The 25,083-nt window shown below is 41.0% G+C and overlaps 1 protein-coding gene across 4 annotated transcripts in view; it reads left to right on the top strand.

Moving 5' to 3' along the window:
* CDK6 (cyclin dependent kinase 6) overlaps positions 1–24,287 on the top strand; it is a 228,325-nt gene extending 204,038 nt beyond the window's left edge. For all 4 annotated transcript variants that reach the window (XM_045827037.1, XM_045827038.1, XM_045827036.1 and 1 more), the window contains exons 6-8: positions 4,219–4,269; positions 8,828–8,963; positions 14,087–24,287. In XM_045827037.1, coding sequence (XP_045682993.1) covers positions 4,219–4,269; positions 8,828–8,963; positions 14,087–14,233 — 334 coding nt within the window. In that variant the 3' untranslated portion in view covers positions 14,234–24,287. The remainder of the gene's footprint in view (positions 1–4,218; positions 4,270–8,827; positions 8,964–14,086) is intronic.
* The last annotated feature ends 796 nt before the right edge of the window (positions 24,288–25,083 follow it).

The raw sequence follows: 25,083 nt of genomic DNA on the forward strand, positions 1-25,083 counted from the left end.
GATGGGATAGCTTAGTGGATTCTCTCCCTGCAATGGTTTGGAAAAAATGCATGGGCTTTTTATCTTTTATGAGCCTCTGTCTCGTGGTATGTAATTGAACATTCCTCTCCCGTCTTCCGTCTTCATGCAGGGCCTCTCGATAAAGATTTCCAGGAGGACTACATTCTTAGGCAGTGGGAAGAAACAATTCAAAGTTATTTTGGACCTCCTCGGCCTGTCTCTGTATCTGGCCACCTCTCTCTGTCTTTCAGTGTCTTTCATTCCCCCTGCTTTGCTCCTTCAACCCTCTGCTTCCTTCCAGCTCAGCTCTATGTCATGGCAATAAAGAACCAGCCAAGGCCGACTCATGCATGTCTGAGTTTTAGCTGAATCATTCGTACAATTATAAAATTATTCAAAGCAGCAGAATTAAGCTGTCCCTCTCCACTAATCCAAAGAATAAAAGATCATGTTCATATTTGTCCACCTGACACATACCATAAATTGTATGAATTAAAGACTGTTTCACTCATCTGCTCTGAGGAAGGAAGAAATATTCAAAATAATCTCAATGAAAGTACGGTGCTGTGTGTTTCTTCATTACATGGTGCACACAGCTCTTATGGCCATGGCTGTTTCCCATGGAACCTTATTTCACACCAGGTCCCTGGAGCAGTCTCCTTCTTTCATCTTCATACTCCACACCATGTTAAAAGGTTTTATCCTTCCTCTGAACCCATTATACCTTTCCATGCCCCCAGTCCTCTATCATAAACCTAGCTCATACGAAATACTCAGAGTTTTCAGCCACAAAGTCAATAGATGATTCTTAAGGGTTTGATCACATTTGTGTCCACCCCCTGGTCAGCTGAGAGTCCTGATTCCAGTTTGGCCTCATCCCTCCTTTACGTGCCCTATTTCCGTTGTCTTGTGACTGTGTATTTACAAGCAAAGATCCGTTTCTTAGGACTTACTGCCTACAGTCAGAGTTCAGTGGTTTTGTTCAATTCAAGCCAACCCGCATCTGCTACAAAGCCAAGTTGATAGACCTCAGAGTCGCACACCAGGTCTTCCTAAGGTGGCAGAGTCATTCTGGTCTGTACATTGAATCGTTGCTCCAAGTTTCTTGTACTCCCATAGCAGGTTTTGCTGAGTATTCACAGCAGAGCAATTATGACCTTCACTTGCCACACTTTGTATTAAAGGAGGCAAAACTGGTGGGCAAGCATCTCTGGCTCTGGCAGTAGGGTGGAATCCATGAGTTGAAAGTCTTCTGCTAAAAAGTCCGACAAATGTAAAAGAAAAGGGATCAAACATTGGCTTACATGCCTGTTGGAACCAGCAAAAAAAAATTAGAAATATTGCCAAGGGACAAAAACAAAAAGGGAGCTGAAAAACATAACAGAAGGACATGAGCCGCCGCCGCTGCTGGGCCTCAGGCTGGGTCTCAGGGCCCACCAGGCCAGAGGTGGTCTTGTGCCTTTGCCTGAGAACAACATTCATTCCAGTTAGTCTGTCCGGTTTGCTTCCCAATATCCATGGCCAGCGCATTTATTTTAAACTGCTCATGGCACTCAAAGGTAACTTCACCCAAGCCTCTGTGGACACCAGTCTGTGGGAAGAGTGGGGCGTTTGGCCTGCTGACACCGCCACTCCACCAGCATCAGATTAGACTGAGGCTCCCTGTTCTCTCCGTGCTTGCTGACCCAGCACAGCCGTCACTCCAGCCCTGTGAGATGTATGCTTAATAAGGAGGAGTCATTTGTGTTGGTTCCTGAACCTCATAATGCTGATTGCACTTAGTTTTGTAATTTCATGCTTTAAATATTAAGGGAACAGAGGAGTGTGAAAAGAAAGAATCATTTTTATGCAACCCAAGTTCTGTGCTTCAGAAAGAATGAAGAATGGTTTATCAATTAAGATGTGAGCAAAACAGGGAAGTGTAGAAGATTGGGCTGGGGAAGAATTTAAAAATATAGAAAGGCCATCTGTCAGTAAGTTTATAGAGAGGCTGAAGAGCCCCAGTCAGTCTGGTGAGTTGCTTTGTTCCTTGTTAACAACAGAGAGCAAGACTCTAAAGTCATCTGGACACATGCAGAGCAGTCTGAGTACAGAATCTCACAGGCACCTGCTCGTGAGACCCCAGGCGCTCTCTAAGTGCTCCTCACACAGTCACTGTGCTGTGTCACCCCGAGGCTTAGCTGCAGAGACTGTGTGTGATGCAGAGCACGTTAGCAACTGAAAGGAAAGTTTTGCGACACAGTCATGAAGCATCAGATTTTGGGGCTGGATGGACCTGGTTTGAATCTTAAGGCTGCAATTTGTTGGTGTCCTTAGGGTAAGTCTTGAAACATCACCTGAAAATAGGGATGATGATAACACTACCTTGCTGGGGTTGTGGAAACTAAATGAGATATTGTTAGGGAAGCATGTGGCACTATGCCACCATACATTAGTGCTCTAAATAATGGTCGTCAAAGTTCCATTGTGTGGCTTTTCTAAAACTTAAACTTCTCACCTTGATATCTTTGAAACCTGTCTGGATGTCTTTTGGAACCCAGCTTCATTATTCTCTATGAATTTGGCTACATTAGGGATGTGCAGATTGCCTGTATGAGTTTACTAAGGTCTGCGTGACAAAATGCCACAGACTAGGTGGCTCCAACAACAAATATTTTCTCACAGTTTTGGAGACTGGAAGTCCAAGACCAAGATGTCAGCAGGTTTGCTTTCTTTCCGGCTTTGTCCTCACATATTTGTTTGTTTGTGTGCATACACGTTCCTGGTATCTCCCTGTGCATCCAAATTTCCTCTTCTGAGGACACGAGATACAGTGGATTGGAGTCCACTCTATCTGGCCCTAACTGATTCTTTAACTCTTAACTCTACCCTCACTCTTAACTTGTTAAAGGCCCCATCTTGAATACAGTTGCATTCTGAGGTCTTCAGGTGTGGGCTTCAACACGTGAATGGGTGGGGCGCAATTCTGCTTGTAACGTTGCCACGAATGAAGTATTTTCCACTGCGTTTGAAAATAACGATTTTAGGAATAATCATAAAAAGTATGGTTGAAGAATGTTAAGGTGTCTTCTTCTCACCACTGAAATACTATGACTTTGCAGGATTCCTTTATAGTGAGTTTATTTATTGTGCATAGAAAATATTTAAGGGGTCAAGTTTAAAGATTTATAAATTAAAATATATTATTTTTAAAATATGATCTCAGTTAATAGGCTACAAGTATTTTTTAAACACATTATTGTTGTTGAGAAATACCTGTCATTCATTGAGCAAGGGATTAGGGAGCATTTACATATGTACCATAGATGTATATAAAATCAGATACAATATTTATTACCCCAGCACCTGTTCAGGCTACTTGCCAGGCCAAAGGTTAGGGGCAAACCTGGAGAAGTCCCTGCTCTCAAGGGGTATTGATCTACTGGGAAAAAATGCCAGAAGCGTCACCAAGTGAGCTGATTTAATTGCCAGTTAAATGCTCAATGGGGGCTGTGTGTCCACAGATGCCTCCGAGGTCCAGAGTTAGGATTTGGAACTTGTAGTGCTTACCTGCCATGACACTGGGAGAAAGGGAAATGGTATAATCAGAAAAACCAACCCAGAGGTAACTCACTGCAGCATTCAGGACAAGTGGGAGGAGAAACTCATGAGGAAAGGACTGTGATTGCCTAGTGGTGAGGAAAAGAGGCTCTGAGAAGGATCTGACCAAAAACAGTTTCAAAGAATACTGCACTCCCCTGGTTTGAGACTAGGACACTGATGTGTTCCACCTGTCACCAAGTAAAGCAGAACTTCGAGGCCAGAACCTGAATGTGAATGGTGGCACTGCTGTTACAGTGGCCCTGAATAGGAGAGCCATGATTATAAAACACGGGCGTCAGGTAGCACTAGATAGTCATGAGAGATCCTTACCATACGTGACATTTAAGAAAAGCTTTCGGTCTTGGCCAGTGTAACTCACTTGGTTGGGGCATCGTCCTGTATATCAGAAGGTCACAGGAGGGAACCAATAGATCTCTCTCTCATCAGTAAATATATTTTTTAATTTTTTTAAAAGAAAAGCTTTTATTTACCAAAGGGATGATATATCTTTTCTTTAGTGCTGCTTCTTCACATGTAAAGAATATTTTGCTTCCTGTTAAACTGTGATAATGACAAATATGATTGAAATGTAACCTGAAAAAACGTGTTGTTTAATATGTATCTTTATTCTTTTAGGCCTCTTTTTCGTGGAAGTTCAGATGTGGATCAACTAGGAAAAATCTTGGAGTAAGTGATAACTGTAATTTTATCAGTGTCTGTAGCATTAAAACATTTATAGTGACTTTCCTCTGACATTCATATAATATGTTTATCTCTTGTCTTTCCTACCCCAAGCTGCTGCTGCAGACAATATTACTATTTGTGTGGTGAGTGGGGACACAGCAGAGGTGCTGTTTTATGCAGAGCCCGTCAGGACATGTGGCCTGACCGCTGTGCTCTGGAAGCTTGTATTTTGCTCGTGTGGGTCTTTGCGCTGCTCCTCTTTGTTTGCTTGGCTGAGCTCCTGTTCTTCAGTTCAGATGTGCTGTCCGCTTGGGTCATTTCAGATGCATCCACCATCAGAGGTGGGGGGCTTGGTGGCCTGGTAACCCAGCCTTGCCCACTGGGCTTCCTGCCCCCATTGAGTATCCTTTAGTCATCCAGGTTGGTTTTCTGGTGTTTTCCTGGACGAAGAATGATTTGCTGCATAACCCGTTTTTCTTTGGAGCACTGAAATAGGAAGTGAGAATCCTAGATTCTATGTCTGTGGCTAAATAACTATGCAACTTTGAGTAACTCATGTAACATAACCTAAAAAGAGCTTCCACAGTGCCCAGTACACAGTAAATGCCTTTAAAATGTTAGCTATTATTACAATTTATTATTAATTGTTTAACCATTTTGTTCCTCAACTTCTTTCCCTGAGAAATGAAACTTGGGCTTAAGTTCTCTTTAAGTTCCCTTCTTGTGCTCGAATCCTTTGGTCCCAGTTGTCTATTACTTAGCTCCTCGATGATTTGCAGAGTTCCGTTTGTGCCTGCATGTGTGTGTGTGTGAGGGTATGTGTGCTTTCCTGTTTCCAGAATGCAAAAGGGGGCTTTCCTTCTCCCAAAGCATGCAGTATGGCTTCCTTTTGGGATTTGTACATTTGCCAAGTTCCATCAGAATCAGGGTGGAGTAGGAAGAAAGTGGGAGTTATAGAACCAGAAATAGCCCTGATCATTGGTCTGTGACATTTTATAGGAATCCCAGTGATTTTTATGATATTTGCAATCTGTAAAACTGGAGAGAAGTACTCCTAAAGAAAAGAATTCTATTTTAACCCTATCTACTCATGCATGACTACTTAAAACAGTTAGAATACAACTGGAACCTGATTCTGTTCTGTTGGTGGCTGGAAGCAGCTCCAGTCGACATCTGCTAGTGCCAGGGCCACTGCTGAGTCAGAACCGGGTGGCTTCGAGGTCTGAAAAACACTTGCCAGTTTTTCTGTCTGGGAGCGGTCAGGGTCCAGGGCAACTGCCACAACTGCTGCTTCTGCTGACCACTCTGTAAGATGGGTGGACTCAAGGCAGAACTTGCTTCTGGGTGTCAAGTTCTTTGTCATTCAGCGATGAACTCCCACCTACTCTTGAACATTGCTGTGAAGGGTGAACTGGGAAAGCCAGGCATGCCCAGTGACCCTCTGCTTGCCAGGCATTGAAGTCCTTCGCCTGCTTTTCCTCACTGACACCACCTGGGCATCTGGTCCAACTCCAGCACCGGTGTTTGCAATCTTGTTAACATTGTTGGTGCCCCTGAGTATACGAAGCCAGTGAGATAGGTAGGCCAGAAGGAACCTTGGACGAACATGCTTCCAAGGGAAAGCCGGGTCCACTTTTGGCAAAGGCCTGCGATCCTAGGTTGCCAAAAGAAAGAAGCCACAAAGTTCTACATGTTTTGTGCCTTTTGATTTTACTTCTTGGTTTCTGGCATTGTTTCATTGAAATGATGTTCTGCTTCCAGAGTGCAGTTATTACTGTGGTGTAGAGAAAACGGACAATGCTGCACCCTAGTGTCACTTCAGAGGAACTTGAAAAATGGTTTCTGTGCCCACCATCACGGCCATTTATAGGTTTTGTGCTCTGTCATTCTTTCCAGTACAAATGTCAGCGTTTAAGGCTTATATTCAGCTGTCCAAATACTGAAATTTGATGCAAGCACTTTTTAATGGACCTATCAGAATTTCACCACATTCACATATGGGCCGTAAAAGTCCATACTGCATTAAGGTGATTTTTTAAAGAAAGTTATATGCACATTCTCTTAAGGGAAAGAAAAAATGTTTGTGTTTAGGAAGATTTATACTTTCAAAGAACAGAAAGGACTTTGAAAGTGAAACTGAATGCTGTTAGCCTGTGGCATTTTAGAGCATATTTAGGAGCAGAGTCATAGTTAAATAGAAATAAAATATTGGATTTGGAGTGAGCAGAACTGGGTGCACTCCAGGCTCTGTGGCTGAACTCGCTGTGTGTGACTGTAGCAGTTCATTTCATTCCCTAACTCAGTTTCCCCATCTCTGAAACAGAGATTGTAAGGCCTGACTTACGTGTTGCAGGAGGTTGTTATGGGGACCAAGGGAGGTGGCAGATTTATAGACACAAAAGTTATTTATATAATAACAGAATAGCATAAAATAGAAATTATATTATATTATATTATATTATATTATATTATATTATATTAATAGAAACATGTATAAGATTATATACCACACATACCTGTTGATATAGCGACAGTGTTTTTTCCAGGGATTTTGGCATTCAGCTGCCCATGTTGTCAGATTTAACTCAATATAAGTATATTGAAACTGCAAATAGAAAGATTTTAAATTATTACCAAGAGTCGTCATGACCAATTTCTAGGTACCTGGTGGTGATATGCAAATACATTGATAGTGAAAATGGCTAAAAAAACTAAAAAAGGAATGGAAGAAAAATGTTAAAAGTTCTTTAATAAGCATTCTTCTTTTCTTCCTCTGCCAGTCTCATTCTATCCAAACACACACAGATTTATTTCCTTTCATAATTCATGATGAGGTTTTTTCTTCTTTTTACTCTTATTCTAGATCTTGCTATTTAACCAATTTGCATATTGCCCTTTTCATCTGCCTCAATGGCATGGCTCTCCCAGCATGCTCCACAGAGGGAGGGTTGTCTTTCCCGACACCCAGAGATGGGTGCAGCAATGCCGCGGTGTCGGCTCTTCCCAGGCCAGGGCTAGAACCTGGGCTCTGTTCAGGCAAGAGAAGGAGAACAAAGCCCTGTAGAGATTCTGTTACGTTTACCACCACATCTTCCTGAAACCTGGAAGCCCCTTCAGGAGAACACCTCTTCAGTGCCCCAGTCCCAGCAAGTGCAGGCCAAGAAGACCCTAATTTCTACCTTACTTTACATCATTTGGTCAATATTTGAATAGCCATAGACTCTGTTCACTAAACTGTAATTTTAGTTCAGAAGTAATCAGTCTGTGTGAGACCTAATTTCTTGCATCCCCTGATTGCCTTTTTTTCAAACCTACTACCACCTGCACCTAAGCTACAAATAACATCTACATAGTGTATATTATGCTGTGTAAGGCCACTGACCTATTAATATTTCTGAAGAACCTTAAGTTACCCATTAATAGAACTCAAGCAGTTTATTTTAGTGTGGTAGCTATGCATTGCCTACACATTTTAGATTAATAACATTATTTTCCTCGTATGATAATAATAATGGGCAATGTATTGATATTAAGTCCTGTGTGTCAGGCACTTGCTGTGCATTTATGTAAATTATCGCTGATCATCATCACAACTGTAACTTACCACCATTGTTGTATAAAAAAGACAGTGAAGCTCAAAGAAGTTAAGTAATTTGTCCTTACCTACCTGTAAGTGGCAGGTGCAGAATTTGAATCCAGATCTGCCTATTTCCAAAGCCTGTGCTGTGTGTATATTATTTAATGGTCTGTGCACATTTCTGATCCCAGAATAATTTTTATTTATTTGCTCACTTTGGAATACCCTAAAATAGTTCTATAATAAAAACCTATAAATTTGATAGAAAGTTGTACTGCAACAATTAAAATAAAAATTAAAAAAAACTATAAATTAAATTTGATGTTAAATTATAAAATAGTGTTTGCATAACACATGTCTAATATACCTTTTAGTTTTTTTGTTTATTTTTTTGTCTGATTCTAATGGATATAATTACTGTCTGGGGAATTATTCTTTAACCAAGAATACAACCAAATTTATGTCTTAAGAAATCGTGTTAGAGGAGCACCAGGAAAGCATGTCAGTACTGAAGCGTCTGGTCAGAACACAAAAGCACTCACAAGCATGAAGGCAAATGTGATGTGTCCATGCAGGCCTACTCTAAACATGCAGGTCCTGCTCTGTTGGTATTTCAGGGCTTATTGATAATAAAGCATTTTTCATTTCTTCATTATCTCTTTCATTTACTGCCTGCTCCCAGAGTCATCTCTTGTCTCTCCCCAGTGCACAGTGCCATTCTCCTGTGAGATCACCCTCTCCCCCGTGATCACTTGTATTGCGGCCAGACAGAAATGAGAATCCTGCCCGTCATACACATGAGGGGCTCCTGGGCCTCTGTGTCCCCCATGCCTGCCCCTTACACCTCACCTGCCAAGGGGGAGCAGGCACCCTTAGGAGACCTCACCCCTCTAAGGGGGTGTCATCTCCTTAGATCTCGAATTTGGCGGGAAAGTAGTGTCTGCACAGCAGCTAATGCTTATGTTCACCTGTGGTTCTTTGCAGCGTAATTGGACTCCCAGGAGAAGAAGACTGGCCTAGGGATGTGGCCCTTCCCAGGCAGGCTTTTCACTCAAAATCTCCTCAGCCTATTGAGAATTTTGTAACAGATATTGATGAACAAGGCAAAGACCTGCTTCTGGTAAGTTCAGGCGATGCAGAGCTGATCTGCACTGTGCTAATGAAATACTTGCCATGTCCACGCTGGGTGGTGGGGACTGCATCACGTGCCACCACCTCACAAGGCACGGGCCACGATCTCTCTGCAACTGTCATTTCCACACCTGTAGCAGCTGGGGTTTCTGATTCTGGAATGTCTTCCGTTCCTATAGAAAGAAGAGTCTGACATGCACACTTTTCAATTCTTTAATTTAGAACGTTCATTTGAATGTAGCTTTCAAAGGCCTCTCCTTTCACGTAGACATGTGCTTCTAATAAGTACTGAATGTGTCATGCACATATGAAATACCTCACTGAAAAGGAGGACTTCAGGGTCTCGTTTGAGACTCAAATCGTAATACTTGGCCTTTTACATAATTCCCTGTACTCAGTGGCCAGAACAAAAGGTCGGGGAGTGTACCTACTGCACCACTCTCGGCGTCTGGGACCCAGTGAGTAACGAGTAGATCCTTTCCCACTGAAACAACCTTCCCTATCTGCTCCTAGACCAGGAGGAGCCGTGCTCCCATTCCATCAGTGTATTCTGAATTTCAGACATAGACTTAAGTGTCTGTAATAGTAGGTCTTAGTAGAAATGTTACGCTTCAGCTCTGTGTGATCACAGCCAGTGATTGGCATGTTTGCAGAGCCATAGATTTTCCCAGTGAAACTTATAAAGATTTTTATTTATTTATTTTCAGAGAAAGGGGAAGGGAGGTAGAGAAATCTCAATGCAAGAGAGAAACATTGATTGGTTGCCTCTCCCAAGCATCTGCACCGGGACTGAACATGCAACCGAGGCATGTGCCCTGACTGGGAATCGAACCAGCCACCTTTTGCTTTGCGGAACAAAGCCCAACCAACTAAGCCACACTGGTCAGGGCCAGGGAAGCTTAACTCCATCTTCAACTGATGGTGGCTCATTTTCTGGTGCTTAGGCAACAATTCCCTCCACTGCTAAGTTATGGATAAGGACAGCTATATTTCCTCCCCATTGTTTATTTCTAAGATACTCACTAAGGCCTACATCCTTTGAAATAAATTAAATAGAAGTGAGAATATTCACCTAGACAAAGGCTCACAATATATACACACTTGCTGACTCACCCACTATTTAGGAAAAATTTTTTCTTGGTTTCAAGTAACAGACATGTATTTGCATTAACTTAAGAAAAGGGAGTTTGAGCCCTGGCCCGGGAGCTTAATTGGTTAGAGCACCATCCTGATATGAGTGCATAAATAGATGGACAACTAAATCGATGTTTCTCCCTCTCTCTCTCTCTCTCTCTCTCTCTCTCTCTCTCAAAATCAATAAATAAAAATTTAAATTAAAAAAGAAAAGAGAGTTTCATGTGGCCTGGAAATGGAAAGCTATTCAGAGTATAAATAAATGCTCAGTATCTGGCCCATACCTGTTCTTAGCAACTCTGTCCTGAATGCCTTTTCTTCTCTTCATTGCTTCTTTTCGGTTGTACCCCTTAACTCTAACTAGTCCCCCTTAACTCTAACTAGTCCCTTACTGTCAGAACTTCAACTAACTCATGGATTCTTTCAGCTGTAACCCCCACTGCTAACATTTGCAGCATCAGTATTTCCTATATCAGATTCCTAAAAGGAAGAATCCAGCTGACACATCTTACTGTTTTGCCAAGCTACAGGTCCAGGCAGTTGTGCTGGGAAGGAGGAGGAATCATGTGTAATTCATTATAGCCACCATAGACTTCCTTTTCAGCAGGAACTTTGAATGAAATGTTCCTCTTAGAGAAGGATTCTGGACAGACAGTCACACAGATGGACTTTAGTGATGAAGTATTTAACTCCTTCAGCTACCAGATTATCCAACAACACCCAAAATAGCTCCTAGTTCCCACATCAGCAGGAATCACCAAGAAGTACTTAAAATGTAAAGATGACAAACAATGTCACATGCTCATTTAGGGTGGCTGCCCTAGCAGCAGTGGCTTTCAAATCAGACAGTACACTAGTGCTAGACTGGAAAAGTAGAAGGAGACAATTAAAGAAAAAGGAACAAAGAAACATACCAAAGAGAAGAGGAAGAATCAAGTTGAATAAGAAGCAGAGCCAGGGACATCAAGACTAGGGGATATATAAACATAAAACAAAATATCCACAGGCATTCAAAGAGGACAGCCCCAAACCTCACAGCTCAGGACCCTCTGAAGCAGCCGGAGGGATGCAAGCTAGAAGTGGGAAGCACAAGAAGATGGGCCATGTGGTCCAAGACAGGCAGCTGAGCCCCCAACGGTACCTGTTGCCTCCACTGAAAATTAATTTACTGAGGAAGAAGAGTGAACACTCTTTCAGAAAGTCTGTGTTATTTAAGAAACAATTCACATTTGAAAATTTTGCACATGAAGAGTTACTCTTTGTTTTTATCTGAAAAAAGGGGGTGACTTTATATAATACCTCCTTCACATATGTATGGATATATATACACCCACATTTACAAGTGCTCTTATGTACATACTCTATAAGTAATGTACAGCAATAAGACAGTTCAGGGGAAGAATTATTTTTAACAACTAAAACCTACACATTTTTATGAGTTCTGTCCCCTTAGTCATGATTAATTTGGGAGACTGAATACTTATTCCAAATTTGATGCTCTTGCTGAAGAAAAATTTACAGAGTTTCTGCTATCTAACTGCTTTCAGAGCCTGAGGTACATTTTTCTTTTTGGTCTTTGTATTTAGTCTGTTTTTGCTGCATAACAAATAACAACAACAACAACAAAAAACCATCTCTCACTAGCATAAAACAATAAGCATTTTTTTCTTGCGCATGGGTCTCCAGATGGGCAGAGACAGTTCTCCAGCCCCCGGGTCAAGTACAAGGTCTTTTCCGTGTGTCGTATTCTGGGGCCCAGGCCGGAGAGGCTTCACTCCATGGAGCATGTTTTTTTTTTTCATGGTAGAAGGAGGATACTCCCAGAAGGGCAAGCAGAAACACATGATGCCCCCGAAGGCCCAGGCTTGGAAGAGCTTCCCTGCTACTTCTGTCTACATTCCACAGGCCAAAGCAAGTTAAATGGCCAAGGCCAACTTTAGTACAGGAAGGGGTACTGCCGTCAGCGGAAGGAAGGGTGGAAAGGGAACACATGCTGAAAACTGTTCAGATCCACTGTAGTATTCAAGTCTTGAGTAAGTTGTAGTTCTAAAAGCTCATTTTATACGTCCATAATTTGGGGAAGTAAATTTCCTAGCAGAAACAGTATTATTACACAAGATTTTTTAATTCTCAAGCCAGCCAGATGCTCTGTTGGGGTAGGGCAATAATAGAACTTACCCACTTTTTCAAACCATATTCCTATAGGACATAATATATGACTTTGAACTTGAGATTCTCACACACCCCACATTTGGCTAAGGATTTCTTCTTCTCTCTACCTTCTGTCCAACTTGAAGCCATCAGTATAGTTGTGGGGACAGGGCTTTCTCCCAAATAATCCTCTAGGGAAATGTCTCTGTACCTTGAACATGTTCCCACATGTTTTTTTCTTTCCTATGTTCTGGAGGTTAAATTGGCTGCTTCCTTTTCCAATGCTGCTACCTAATATTCTCCTTCTTAGAGTCTGGAAAGAGAACTCAAACCCAAGAATTTTGCCCTGGCTTTCCTGTCCTTTGGGAATTCCACCCTTTCTTGTAGAGCTTTTCTGAAGATGTTTATTGCTCTTAGAAACAGTAGAACCATTCAACGAACGAGTTCCTTCCTCTGCTCGTCCTTTTACTCTCTGATGTCAGAAGGCGCTGTGAGGAGGCTAGCCAGCATCCACGGATTGGTAGGGAGCTCAGGATAAGTAAGATTTCAGAGGACCCAAAAATTCTGAAATTATATGTGGAATTTTTCAATTGGACATGTTTTTTTCTAGGTCAGTAGCATTCAGCAGAACTCCCTAAGAGCAGAAACGTATAGACTAAATGGGAGTGGTCTGCATAGCCATGCTAATGTTAAGTCCTTAGGTTACATAAAAGACAAATTCATAGACGTGTCAGCTGCCCGGCTCTCTTCAGTGGACCCCACATCACAAGGAAGGAAAAGCTGGTATAACGTCTCTGCTACGAGTCAACTCCCAGGGCAGTGGATGAGTCTTACTCATGGTTAATTAATGCTTGCCACCCACTAGGCATTCTGGAGGTGTTGGTGGAAGGAGAGGAGGGGGATTTGGAGGAACAAGATCACCTGGGGTTGGATTAGAAATGGAGCCCGAGATCAAGGAAACTTTCTGACTAATTGATTATGAACAGACAGTTTGGGAATGTAGATTGCTGCTCCACAGGTTCACCTTTTGCTCCTTTCACCTTCACTTGCACTTGAATTGACAGCTTGGAATAGAGTTGAGTGACTTGAATTGAATCTATTGGATTTCCTATAGGGATGCTGCTAGCCTGTAGGGCACCTTGATGGGAATTGGAAGGAAGGCATCCGCCCTGTGGTGATGCAGCCCTGGGGCAGGGTGCATGGCTTGCTAGTAGATCAGGATCTCTAGTAGGATCTAGGTTGTAGCCCTTACTTGCCCCTTCTTAATAGAGAAAGTCTTTATTTCCTAGCTTGAAATGTATTTGTTTTTTGTTGCTATCTTGTTTGGTTTTGATTGGAGGAATTTGTCAAAAATTGTTTGCTGTTTTGCTCTGAAGAGCAGTTCAGTCATTACCCTTTATACCTGAACACCAGCCTGCCATTCGCTCATTGACAAACCTTAGAGAAGAGTTCAACAAGAGGGTGAAGTCTCTGACTACAGCACTAAGTTTGCTCGCGTTAGAAAAATCACTATTTAAATAGAGTTACATGCATACTACAGTAATAATAATAATATCTTTTAAAGGACCTGAAGTGGGCTGCAGAGAAATCCTGGATACTATGAGTCCACAAGCAACCCAGAAGGGGTCGCCTTTTCCTGAGAGGCAGTTTCTACGCTAAGGACATACATAAGACTAGTACTGTCTTATGACAGAAGTATATATTCTTTCTCATTATAGCTACATCGAATTCATGGCAGTGAAAATGTACTGCATAACTATGTGAGCACATTTTTTAAATGGACATGTGTTATGTCAATCAGTTTCATTTTGTTTTTCTTTATCACAGAAGTGCTTGACATTTAATCCAGCCAAAAGAATATCTGCCTACGGTGCCTTGTCTCACCCATACTTCCACGACCTAGAGAGGCGCAAGGAGAACCTGGATTCCCACCTGCCGTCCAGCCAGAACAGCTCGGAGATGAATACAGCCTGAGCTCCCAGCCACTGCCTTGAGCTGTTGACCTGGAGAACAGCGTTGGTGGCTGATGGGTCCTGCTGCATACGCCGCGCAGAGCTGTTGAAGATCACTGGCTGGAGACCTGTCGGCTGCTGTCTCCTGGAAGGCTCTGCTTCTCCACGGAAACCAACTGTTTACCATTTTAAATCAATGCAAGAATGATTGCAGCTTTATGTTCATTCATTTGTTTGTCTGTCTGTTTGTTTGTTTCAAAAACCTGGAAAAATTCCAGAAGAGAAGCTGCTGACCAATTGTGCTGCCATTTCATTTTTCTAATCTTGAATGCTGCCAATGTAAAGTGAGCAATCCAGGCACAGCTGAGTTATGATGTAATCTCTCTGCAGCTGCCGGAGCCTGATTTGGTACTTTTGAGTGAGCGTGTGTGAGTGAGTATGTGTGTGATTCTTGATCTCTTAAAAGTGTTACTTTCTGTAAACAGCAAGAATAATTGAATTTAAGAGACTCAAAGAGACCCATAAATAACAGGCATCTGTTGACTGAAGCTGATTCGCCAGAATGGGCTTCTCAAATTAGAAAGTTGAGCCTATGTCCTCAGAATTCTTCTTCCAGCCAAAAGTAGTAAATTTGTTAGTAGTAAAAGTTACACTGTCTAGATGAAGTTTTATACACACAGCAAAGAGAAAAAAATTCTAGAATCTTTTAAGAGACCTATTTTTTAAAGCACACATCCTATTTACTCTTCAAAAAGCGGAATTTATTCATTCTAAGTAAATTTTAACCTGTATATTACACTTTATTGTTCCTTTTGAAGAAAAAATACCCAATAAGCTCTTTCTTACCTAGCCATATAGATTTAGGGAGTATACCTCAAGTAGATAAAATTGTCCAAAAAAATAGAGAAAGCATTTATTTCTTGGTTTTTAAATTTATTTCCTTTGTGTTGTTTCTGTTGTTCTGTTTTGTTTTTGATTTTAGCAATTTGTCAGAAACTGTTTCCTGGTTTGGTTTGGAGAGTAGTTCTCTGACTAGAGGCAGGAATGCCGTTTAAGTTTTCCCCACCTATTACACTGTACTTCTTCCACAATGCACTGCCTGTCTTCAAAGCATCCGTCTTGTCCGTCCCCAGTGCCTCCGATATATAGTGCTGCCAGTACATAGCTAGTAACAGATTACTTAAGCTGTTTGCATTCTCTCTCTCTCTTTCAATGAACGTTTCGTAAATAGATTCAGATTATGGGTTAAGGCTGCAATTCCATGATCCTTACATGATCTCCTATGTTCCGCTCTAAAGCCGTCTTCCTACCTGGCGTTCAGTGTCGTTACCTAGGCAATGAGCATAGAAGACTGGTTCTTCTGTATCACCAGCAGATAGGTTGCTTTAAACTGTTAACTGTGTTTTACGTTTTCACTGAATATATTGTCAATGTAGTGTCTAAGGGGATATCTTTAACTGTTTTTTAGAAATAAGTAACTACTCTACAGGATGATCTTTCCCCCTCCCCCAGGCTATGCTCCTTGGGGTGCCTCACGCGCACTCCTGCTCTCCGCAGAGCCAGCCTGACTCGGGCGTTGTGAACAGCTTTACTTCTTCTCTTGCCATTTTCTCTATAGTGCTTTGTATTCCATACCATCTCTGCCTTCCTGATGTGTGATTAGTGCTATTTTGGCTCTAAGAACCACAAGACACAGAGATCAAGTATGTTTAGGGAATTTTACTGGCTTTGCCTTATGACTCACATTTTGAGTTCATGCCACAGTTAGTCATGCAACAGTTAGGGTCAGGGTTTTCAAGAATGGACGTTGCTTCGCTCAGAAGAAAATGTTCCAGCTGATGTTTATGCCTAGTCAAGCCTTACTGAATTCTTCAAAGCTTAATATTGTATATGACTATCTTGAACAGGAGAAAAATTAGGAGAATTTTCTCCATGAGAGCTTCTTGGGTCAGGAACCATTCATTTTTAATACATACATTGTTTAACATTGCTCTGATTCAGTAACTTGAAGAGCAGGAAAATTTGTGTAAAGCAAGATACAGATGAGAAGACGGGCCATAAGAATGTTTTATACTTCTTTATTATGACACCATCATGTTTTGTCATCACTGTAAATGCTTGAGATATAGTGAATCCAGAGCATGTAGGGCAAGGTGTATTCAAAGTCTGCCCTGGAAACATGAGTTCTGCCTTTCCTACGATTGGGGGCAAAATATAAAGACCTTTCTGCATACTTCTAGAAACTGAATTTTAAGACTCACCGCACTGATTCATCATGAGCTTTTTGATTAGTATCCATGGTTAGCGTGAACCTAACTACAGTTTTTGCTTTTGCAAAAGTTTTAAGTTTGTTTGAGAAAAATGCAGCTGTCTCTAAACTGGAATTTTTTTTTCAGCATTCTTTAGAATTTTAAACATAAGAGCTCAACTTTTATGTCTAGCATATGCTTTGGGTGCATTTTTTTAGTAGTGTTTAAAAGGAAAACTTAAAGCACAAACATTTTGTGCTTTTAGATACTTGGCTAATTGTCCCCTGGGAGGCAGAATGAGAGGGCATCTCAGCCTCTCTGAACTTGTTAAGAGTCTGTCCCCAGCTCTTCATGGTTGTGACTTGTGACATTTAAGTGATTAGTTTCTTGTTTTATGTCATTTATATGAGGCTCAATGCTTCTGAAATCCAGATCCCACAGAAGCACACTTGCTCTTAGGACTCTGAAGCATACCATAGAATACAAAGTTACTAGACACAGCTTATTCTTCTGTGACATATGTTTTCAAACATCTTTGCCAAAAAGCTAGGTAGGTGGTTAGCTGAAAAGGTGAGACTGCTCCAGAATTATACTGAAGTAGCTTATAGCAGTAAAAATATGGTGACAGATTTGAAAACACATTTGGATTTCTCTGTAGGACAGGTCCAAGAATGGGCATGATAGTTCCACTGTGATATTCCTCCCTGGCAGCCCTGGCATTGTGGGAACTGTTGTGCAAAGTGAAGCTGTAAAAACCTACGTCTAAAAAGAATAAAGGAGAAACCTGCCTGTTTAGGCATTGTAGAAATTGTGTGGCAGAGGGTAATAAAGACCTAACCTTAGAACCTTAGAAACACAATTTCTAAGAGCTTATAAGAATCCAGTGGGTTGGAGCTACCCACTTCATCTCTCTTTTGAAGTGGATGGGAACTCAGAGAGCAAAGAACCTGTTTTGGAAGAAAGCTCTGAGCCATTCAGCCCCCTGTACTCCGGACTTTTATCTCAGGAAACACTCTGTGAATGACAGACTTTTCATTCAGCCCCAGGTGACTTACTAAAAATAGTTCAAAACATTCACCTAAGAATAGAACCTTGGCCTTTTAAAGTAAAAATGAAAATTTCAGAATGTACAGGATGTTAATATCTTAGAGAAAACTTGCTCCTTATAATAGAGTGATTATAGTTTGACTCCTGGGTGTGGTACTGTCCATAATGATGAGAAAAAAAAACTTAAATTGTACCAAACATTTTAAATCTTAAATTATGTATTTAAGTTGAGCTTTTAACTAACTGTAACTGTAACTGCTTCTCCTAAAAGTAGTGCCTGTAAAAGTCAGCAATGGCTTCCATTCTGGAAATTAAATCATATAAGCTTCCCAATATCACAAACATTAAAATTCTTCTCTCCAAAGAATTTCTTTTAAGTGACAGCTTGACTATTTTTATGATAAGCACAGGAGAGTGTCCCACATCTTCCAAAAGCAGGCTTTTGTTGCATACTTGGGTCTAAGGAAGCACAATGTTAAAAGTTAACAAGCCCCTGTAATTACTTCATTGTGTTAGTGTAGAGATTGGAAGGTTTACTTCAGAAAGAAAATATTGACATATTATAAATTCTTAAATAGTGATAGGATTCAAAAGAATGCAAACTTTACATTGTGATGCATAAAAATAATGTATTTGATGAATAGGAAGATGCTACATGATTTCTAAATCTTTGAAAACCATAAAAAAGCAGGCAATAGATCAAGGAAATTCTAGAGAAAATGAAGGTATTCAAAGACGGATAATTCAAGGTTAAATATATTTTGAAGGCTATATCTTTTACTAACAGATACATTGTAAGAATTTATATTGAAGTCATCTGGCAGCTAAGAACTTGATACATTCAAAAGTAAATCTGACAGAGAAGCCATTACACGCAATTACCATTCCAGAGTTTGAGCTGAGCAAACTGAACCATCTGTATTCCTTTCTCATTCCACAGACAGAAGCAGCCATGTGAAGGTTATGCAAGTTTAAGAATTGTTCCCTTTTTTGGAAAAGTAAATTTTATAAAAGTGTGTGTTTCCTTTGCCACCAGTATTTTTGCAAAATTTGAAACCCAAACCATTGGTCATGAGCACAGGCATTCAGTGCATTCACATACATGGTTAGGAGGGTAGCCACACATTACTTCCCCACAGGGAGAGCTTCCTGGGGCTCCCCGAAACCCGTCAAGACCTGTCAGGTCCTCAGATCACTGGTAATGGTGTTTCCCTCAGAAGCAGGAGAAAGCAGTTTCTTCTCGATGCAGTTTTCAACCTAGTTTTGTTAGATACCTATATCTCAAGCATTTCTAATATACTTTTTCAGGAAATAAATCAAAAAAATATTCTTTTGGCCTTTTTTTCTTTTCTGACTTTTGTAAACAACAAAATAAGGAGACTTCTGATTTCAGATCTTTTTTCTCAATTAGTTTTTTTAGTGAAGTACAAATGGGCTTTTCAAAATGATTTCTATTTCTTCGCAGTCCCAGGGAGTTAATTCAGATAAGTGAATGGACTTCCACCATCATGTCTGTTTCCTTTATACTGGTGCTCTGGCCTTCAGGAAGAAATCGAGAGCCACCTGAAAATAAATACAGACTTTTTGCACATATCAACTTAAACTCTGTTACAACAATTGGAAGTTAATATGGTAGGAAAAAGAGGTGCAAAGACCTGTTTTAAAATTCACACTGTTCTGAGATGAGCGTTCTTGTTTTATCCCAGTATGTTCCACAAGGTGGCACCGTCGTGGCGGGGGCGGTCTGAGCTAGGCTGATGAGGTATTTCTGAACGCTTCATTCTGACTTTATTTTTCTGCACATACTTAACTCTTGCCTAGCTCTTGTGTTTTTAGGCTAATAGTCTTCATACTATTCTGTAACGTAGATATTTTAGTTAGCTAGGTTCTGAACGATTGTCTGTAATTGTTCTTAAGAGATAGATAATACACTCATTTTTATCATTTAAGTGTGCAAACAAAGCCTAGATATTCATTTATTTAAGAAACATTTTTGAGGTTCCTAATTACCTCACTTTTCTAGGTGCAGAAGTTTCAAAGATGGACGGGCTTATCGCTAAAATGGCCTCACTCAGTTTTGTTAGAAGTGTGCAACTCCGCCAGTGCCCCCTCCCCCCACCCCAGAACCAAACCCTCGTCTGCTGCTTTCACATCCCTACGTTCCCGACCCTGAGGGCCTTCTGGCATGAATTACATTTTTAATCCCAATTTAAAATTCAGATGAGCAAAATAAGTAACCTACCCGTCATTAAATAGCAAAGTAATTTTTTTCTAAAGAATTATCTCTTTAAGAAATTATCTTTTTAAAGAATTATCTGCTGACACAGCCCTGAAATACGTATTTGTATCATCACAAGTGTACTTCCACAAGAAATTACAATTTTTTAAAATTTTGGCTAAACAAAGTTTTTACAAGTCTTTAATTTCTCCATTCGTGAAGTTCTTGGCAACTTTATTGTAGATACAGATACCCATATACTCATGTTTTCATTCACAGGTCTGCTCAGAGAGAGACTCATTAACCCCCAGATTTCAGTTAGTTTTAGAAGTCACTCTCCTCAGTAGTGTCACTAAAATTTAGAAGGAAGGAAACTACAGTAATTTTCAGAGTTTCCTTAGCAGAGCATAACAGAAGGCAGTTTATTCTTAAGGAGTGACGGAAACTCAATAGTGCCTGGTTAACTTTTCTAAAGAGGAACCAGCAGGCCAGTCTCAGTAATTCATACTGAGTCACAAAGTACCAGGCACAGCAGGGGCTGTCAAAAAACGGCGTCGGCCTCATCCCTCTGCTTAAATTTTCATGGAAGTAGGTTACAGTTTAAGGCTGAACTCAAACCACGAGTTGTTATCAATTGGGCCAGCCTGAATTCCATTTTCTCCTGTTAAAACTTCAGTCCGAAAACCTCCCCGGTGGCTGCACCGTCACCGTCACCGGCCCCTTTGGCAGTGGAGTGGCAGGGGGCGGAGCTGGCTGGGACCCACCGCAGCTCACCTGTAAGTGCTGAAATGTGTTTGGATCCGGCGGGAAACTCTCCGAGGTCCACGTGCCCTGCTGCTGTCTCTGAGGCATCTGTTCAGCAATCTGAGGACGTAAAGTGTCCCTAGATGCAAACGGGTGTCTTCTGTGCATAAATGAGTACAACGCAATTCGAAAGTTCAGGTGACTAAGAGATGCTGCTCTGTATGAGGCTGTCAGGCATCTCTCAAGCTCTAAGCTCTGTTTTGTTTTGTTTAGATATGTATAATTACAGGAAAGATTTTTTTTATTTTTTTATTTTCTATCATGCTACGTATATGATGGCAAAAGATATGCCTGGAAAAGATGTGTTTTGAAATTTTATTTTCTGCTTCATCCTCAGTTGGCAAAAGCTCCTAATTGTTTTGTTCCTAATTTTTTTCTTTGTCAAGTAATTAAAGGTATATAAGCAAATTATCTCATGTAGTAGAGGATTTTCCTGTTTAGAAGAACTTCTGTGTGAATTTTTTCTCTAAGCAGATAATCAACCCTTCTCTATTTTAGAAGTTTGGATTGTCAAATGTAGGTTTGTTTAAAGGGGCACATAACTACATACTACTCCAAGAACTGTGACTGTAGCACTAATCAGCAGGTATAGAGACACACAGTTACTTAATTTCTAACTCTCTGTGGTTTCTAGCCAAAATCCATTCATGTACTTAGGTTACAGTCCTAAAGATACCCTTTATACCCTCACTTGAAAGTTTCTAATTTTAAGGTTTATGAAATGCAATAATACGTATTACTTAGCAATAGTTCTGTGCTCACCAGCAACTCTGCATGTGTCCTTAAAGTCTCTGAATAATGAAAATAGACAACAGCAATATTACATTTCTTGAACCACCCCCCCAGTACATTATATATCTTCTCATTTCGGTCCTGTGTTTGCAACAATTTTTACATAACTATTATAATTCCTCACTTACTTTGCAATCATTTATTTTGCTATAACAAGTAATACATTAGTACGTAGAGTGAATAGCATCAGCTACTCCTAGGCACTTAACAAGTTGGGGAATATCTATTTCAAGTTTTTCTACATTTGCATAAATTATTTCTATTATTATTCATTTATATTATTTATTTCTGTATCACACTAGTCCTGTGAAAGTGTATCTGAGGCAGACTGCATTAGGATATCCGTTTAACGTTCATTATCACAGTCTTGACAGAGTTAAGGAAATGAAAATTAGACTAAACCCCCAAATAAGCTACATGCATTTTAACATGATAGTAGAACTTCAGTCTATAGATATAGTATTTTTGTGTCTAGGTGTTTTAATTATCATTATATAAAGGAATTAAAGCAAAGGGCTTTGTAGTTGTCTTGTCAAATATGCATATAATATAGTGAGGAAATACAATAAAATAAAAACTATAGCTAGAAAAGCATCAGATACTGCCTTACTTTAGGCGCTCTGCCAGGTGCCCGTCGGCATAGATGCCAGGCAGAGGCAGTAGGTGCCTGGGCAGTGCCCCTTGTCTGGCCTTGAGAAGACGCTTCCCCCGCGTGACCGAGAGCCCGCGTAGGTGGTGTGTGCAGCAGTGGGAACAGGTGGTGCTGTTGAAAGGAGAGCAGTGGGAGTTTTCTGCAGAAGCAGAACTGTCATCTTGTGCCTTGAGGCTTCCAGAACGTGTTAGAGGGAGAACTCTTAAGTCTCCGTGCTTCACACAACTTGGTTTTGTACAGAAGCAATCCAGTCTGGTAATAAAAACAAGGACTGAGTGTGCAATAGTCAACAGTGGGATTTTAACAACCAGCACTTCCCCACAACCTGAAAAGCTTGTTGCATTTCTGGCATTTTAGGTTTTGATCTGAAGGTTAAATGGCAAGTGTTTGGTCAAGAAGAGCAGTATGTGTTAAGAAAAGCACAGTATCGGTTCCCATAGAGTGCAGGTCAGACCTAGAGGGTCTTTTGGGATCATTCTTTCTGAGATGTGTAAAATGTAGCAGTGTTTCTGCATTCCCGTAGGGCCTAGTTAAAACTTTCTTCTAGGTTTCAGTAAGGATGTCACACCCAGTGAGCTTTTCTCTTTTGATTTATAATAGAAAATGTTGTAAAAGCGGTGGGGCGGCGGGGGGGGGGGGGGATCTGAATTTGGACTTCTGATTTGTTGGTTTCTGTGTTTGAAATCACAGTTCTGGAGATGCAGAGATTGTGCGTGTGCACATCAGATACGAATCTAGACGTGGCTCAGCCCAGCATCACCAGTACTCACCCATCCCCAGCATCTCCGCCTCCCTCCCCCTGAGGTGCTCCCTGCCCCCATCCGGGCCAGTTCATGTGGTGCTCTCCATCCTCCTCTGCTACCCTTTGGGCGTCAGGGACGTGATGAGAGATCCTTTCGGCATCACTAGTGTGCTCAGGCTTGGCTACCATCCATACTTGACCTTGGGCTGGCCATGGTCATCAAGAGAAGGTTCCTGGTGCTAGGCACAAACAACACCAATCACAAATGCCCTTTAGCATTTTGTATATATCTTGATTTTTAAACCAAGTCATTCTATGGAGCATTCAGTTTCGGTTGTGGTGCAAAGAGAAAAACTAAGCAAGAATACAAACCACATTTCAGGCTGCTGTTTTCTGTCCATTTACAGGCTATACTTTTACTGAATTTCTTCATACTTGAAACTCATTCCGCTATTTTAATGTCAGGGTACAGACTTATAAGGGTGCATGTTCCTTAAAGGTGCAGAATTACTCGCATTCCGTTTGCTCATATTGCTCCAGATGTTCTGTTTTGGTGCTTTGGGTTCAACAGGTCAAAGAAGCAGTGTGGAAATGTACTGCCTGAAACAGTCTTACAAGAATGTTGGCAGATGGTTTGATGTTATATTTGACTTCTGCTTCTCTCTGTACACAAGACTGAAGAGTTACCACACTGGCCTGGCAGGTTCACCTGGGTATCCTTCCTCACAGGTGCATAAACCCTGTGCTATCCCAAAGAGGGAGGGCAGCGCAGCTCTCTGAAGGCAGGGAATCTGCCCACGTATCCGGATCATTTAGCCTTCAGAGAAAAATGGCCTCAGGGGTAGACAAGCGCAGAATGGGGAGGACGTCTCACTCTAGCCGCCATCCCTCCATTCCACATGGAAAACTCTCCTGAGGCAAAAAAAAAAAAATTAAAAAGCTTATCTGTAGAGTTAGCCCCTTCATGACACCCTGAGCTGAATGATCTCGCTTCCTCCCCTATAGGTAGATGAACATACAGGTCAGTTAATCTAGACTCTTCCCACCTGAAAAAGAAAATTAAAAAGTAGGTGTTTGTGTAGTGTGAAATGTGTAAGGCGCTGACCACCAAAACTTATATTAAATGCCCCACCACTAGGAATCTGTTTTTGAAAATAGCTCAAGTAAAGGATGCTTTATGGCCCCGGGTTTCTGAGGTCAGAGGTTGCCATTCTAGCATGCGCCTTACTCTGAGATGTACTCGGAGAGAGGACAGAACTGCCAACAGTGACCGCCGCAGCGGCCAAGGTAACATGTCAGAAAATTCAGAGGGTTACAGATCCATAATCCTTTGGAAACTGGATGTCTTACTGGGTGCTAGAATGCAAATTTAGGTATTTATTGTCAGGTAATCGAAATTTATTGTTTTTTTTTTTAAGAATTGGTGTTAAAATGTCACTGTCCAGTTCATTGTTTTCACATATACACAAGCTAAACCGAAACAAAAAGAAATAATCGTTTGTATATTTGTCATGCTTTTTGTATCTCTTACAGTAAGAATATTGGTAGCAAATAAAAATAATAAAACCAGCACTTACTGCTTTCTTGGAGATGAATTACTATCCTAGCTATTTTTCTTGTTACTATAACAGTAAAGGAATATACTTGCTGTGATTAAAGCAACATATAATAAAATAAGTTTTAGCAGAATAAGTTTTAAACGTTTAAGCTTCAAATGTTTTTGAAAAGTAAATAGCAGCTCATTGAGTTTAGAACTTCAGTAACAGATACTTAATAAGCTTTTCTGAGTTGACTGCACTAAACACTGAAGACCCGCAAACGAGGAAGGCATGGGCAGTCCTTTCGGAAGCTCACAGACTGAGTTTGTGAAAAAGGTTTGTGGAACCAGTTTTTGGTAACTGGAGATGAGCAAGGAGATCACGTCGGAAGTGATGCTTGAGTGGACTCACAAGCAAAGTCAATGTTTGCCAGTCACACAAAGAATAATATGCTGTGTGTGCAGAGGCAGCAGTTCTGAAAGAGCGGGCAGAAAGACTGCAGAGGCCACACCTGGAACAGTAGCTTTCAGACATCTGGATCGTGACCTATAGAAAAAAAACATCATCTAACAGCATGACCTGGTGCATGGACACACATGTACATAGAAACTTGGACTTCACAAAATGATCTGTGTGTCCCACACACGTCCTCTTTTCCGTTTTATTATCCTCCACAATGAAAACACTGGTGGCAACCCACCAAACTGATTTCACAATCTTATCAATAGGCCGTGACTTCACATTTGAAACAATTAGTCAAAGTCGGGGTAGGGTATGAGGGAGTCAGGAAGTGATGTCGCAAGAGGCTCAATATGCCACATGAGCGAATT

This window comes from Phyllostomus hastatus, unplaced genomic scaffold, assembly GCF_019186645.2.
Source record: "Phyllostomus hastatus isolate PE091 unplaced genomic scaffold, TTU_PhHast_1.1 phas_scaffold_78, whole genome shotgun sequence".
Taxonomy (NCBI): Eukaryota; Metazoa; Chordata; class Mammalia; order Chiroptera; family Phyllostomidae; genus Phyllostomus; species Phyllostomus hastatus.